The sequence below is a fragment of the Apis dorsata genome, unplaced genomic scaffold (assembly GCF_000469605.1).
Source record: "Apis dorsata unplaced genomic scaffold, Apis dorsata 1.3 scaffold_344, whole genome shotgun sequence".
NCBI lineage: Eukaryota > Metazoa > Arthropoda > Insecta > Hymenoptera > Apidae > Apis > Apis dorsata.
The window spans coordinates 102,168-104,617 of record NW_006263611.1 but is presented as its reverse complement, the minus strand read 5'-3'; the positions used below and the strand labels follow the sequence as shown (position 1 = coordinate 104,617).

The window sequence follows — 2,450 nt, the reverse complement described above, 5'->3', positions numbered from 1 at the left end:
GGCGGAGAACAGTTCCGGGAAGGACGAGGCCTCGATCGAGGTTCTGGTGTTGGACAAGCCTGGTAAACCGGAAGGCCCCCTCAAAGTGTCAGACGTGCACAAGGAGGGATGCACGTTGAAGTGGAATCCACCGTTGGACGACGGTGGCGTGCCACTCGATCACTACGTGGTGGAAAAGATGGACACGGAAACTGGAAGGTGGATACCGGTTGGACGCAGCAAAGAACCGAGCATGGTCGTGGAAAATCTGGTGCCAGGTCAAGAGTACAAGTTCCGAGTCTCGGCTGTGAACGCGGAGGGTGAATCGGAACCTTTGGAAACGGATCATGGAATCGTAGCTAAGAATCCATTTGGTTAGCATTCAATTTTTCTTAAATCGATTGGAAAAAAATATTAATAATAATAATATAATAACGATGATATTTCGTTTCATTAGACGAGCCAGGTCCACCTGGTCGACCAGAGGCAACCGATTGGGACAAGGATCATATAGACCTAAGATGGACTCCACCCTTAAACGATGGTGGATCTCCAATCACTGGATACATAATTGAGAAACGCGAGAAAGACGGCCCACGATGGATAAAGGCGTGCGAAACCGGACCTGAATGCAAGGGACGAGTCGATAACCTCGACGAGGGTGTCGAGTACGAGTTCCGTGTGAAAGCTGTTAACATTGCTGGACCCGGTGAACCATCCGACACCAGTAAACCGATCACAGCCAAAAGCCGACGATGTAAGAACATTTTTCTTTGGTGACTTCTGAAACACCAACCTATCTTTTATATTTTTGTAAAGTAACTTTTTCGACCAACGAAAACATTTGTTTCTATCTATTATCCTTCCGAGTTTATATGCTTAATCAAAATTATACAATTTTCTCATATATTTTCCATCTCCGTTTCTATCTATTGCCTTTGTGCAATATCGAATCACGAGTTTGCGAATTTTTTACATTTTCCAAAATTACGTGTCTGAAAATTTCCAAGTTTAATTAAAATTCGATTATTAATAATTTCTCTCAATCGATAGATCGATTTCTCTATTCTAACCTCTCAACATAACCTCCATTTTCCGACAGTGGCGCCAAAGATCGATAGGAAGAACTTGCGTGATATCACGGTACGCGAGAACGAAGGATTCCACTTCGACGTGAAAATCATCGGAGAACCACCGCCTGACGTCACTTGGGTAATCAACAACAAGAGTATCCAACAAACGACGTTCCGCAGGATACAAAATGTGCCGTACAACAGCAAATTTTTCAACGACAAACCGGAACGGAAAGACAGTGGCATTTATAAGATCACGGCTGTGAACCAGTATGGATCCGATACCGCCGAAGTGGAAGTCACCGTTGTCTGTAAGTAATAAAATTCGTCTGTTCGTTTGAAAATAAAATTTCTCGTCGTGAAAAATAATCGACTCGATTGCTTCGTTGCAGCTAAACCTGCAAAACCCGAAGGACCGCTCGAAGTGTCCGATATTCACGCGGAAGGATGCACTTTGAAATGGAAGAAACCGAAGGACGACGGTGGAGAGCCCATCGAGGGTTACCTGGTGGAAAAGTTCGATCCGGATACGGGTGTTTGGTTACCAGTCGGTAAGACGACAGGCCCGGAAATGAAGGTGGAAGGATTGACACCTGGACACGAGTACAAGTTCAGAGTGAAGGCGCTTAACAAAGAAGGAGAATCGGAACCGTTGGAGACGTACAGCTCGATAGTGGCCAAGGATCCATTCAGTAAATATATATATATATATATATCTAAAATTAAAAGACTTATCATCTAAGAAAAATTCTCATAAGGATGAAAAATTTGTTTAGCCGTACCAAGCCCTCCTGGTGCACCTGAACCGGTCGATTGGACCGCGAATCAGGTCGAGTTGTCTTGGAAGGAGCCGGTCAGCGATGGCGGATCACCCATCACGGGGTACATCATCGAGAAGAAGGACAAGTACAGTACGATGTGGGAAAAGGCTTTGGAAATCGAGACACCTACCACGAAAGGCCTGGTTCACGGCCTCATCGAGGGTAACGAGTACTTGTTCCGCGTGATAGCCGTGAACAAAGCCGGTCAATCGGAGCCCGGCGATACCAGCAAAACGTTCACCGCTAAACCACGATACCGTAAGTAATTTCTTTATTGTATAAGCAAAACGCTTCGTCGATTCAATTTATTCGCTACCGCATTGTATCCCTGATATAAGCGTGTATAAATATCGCAAATATAGTTCCATGCATAGTTTGCGAACGGATAGCATTGAAGAGATACCGTTTGTACACCCAACGCTCTATAAATAACGAATTAATGAAAATAATATTTTGGCACTTATCGAACGATCGACTCATCTATAAATTTGTATCGACAGTGGCGCCCAAGATCGACCGGCGCAATCTGCGGGACGTCACCTTGTCGGCCGGCTCACTGCTGAGATTCGACGTTAAC

At 44.9% G+C, this 2,450-nt stretch overlaps 1 protein-coding gene across 1 annotated transcript in view; it reads left to right on the top strand.

Moving 5' to 3' along the window:
• LOC102673865 (twitchin) overlaps positions 1–2,450 on the top strand; it is a 74,242-nt gene that overhangs the window by 53,198 nt on the left and 18,594 nt on the right. Inside the window, 6 exon segments of the mRNA XM_031511717.1 lie at positions 1–353; positions 437–736; positions 1,082–1,363; positions 1,445–1,744; positions 1,829–2,131; positions 2,374–2,450. The exon segment at positions 1–353 is cut by the window's left edge and continues 2 nt beyond it. Coding sequence (XP_031367577.1) covers positions 1–353; positions 437–736; positions 1,082–1,363; positions 1,445–1,744; positions 1,829–2,131; positions 2,374–2,450 — 1,615 coding nt within the window.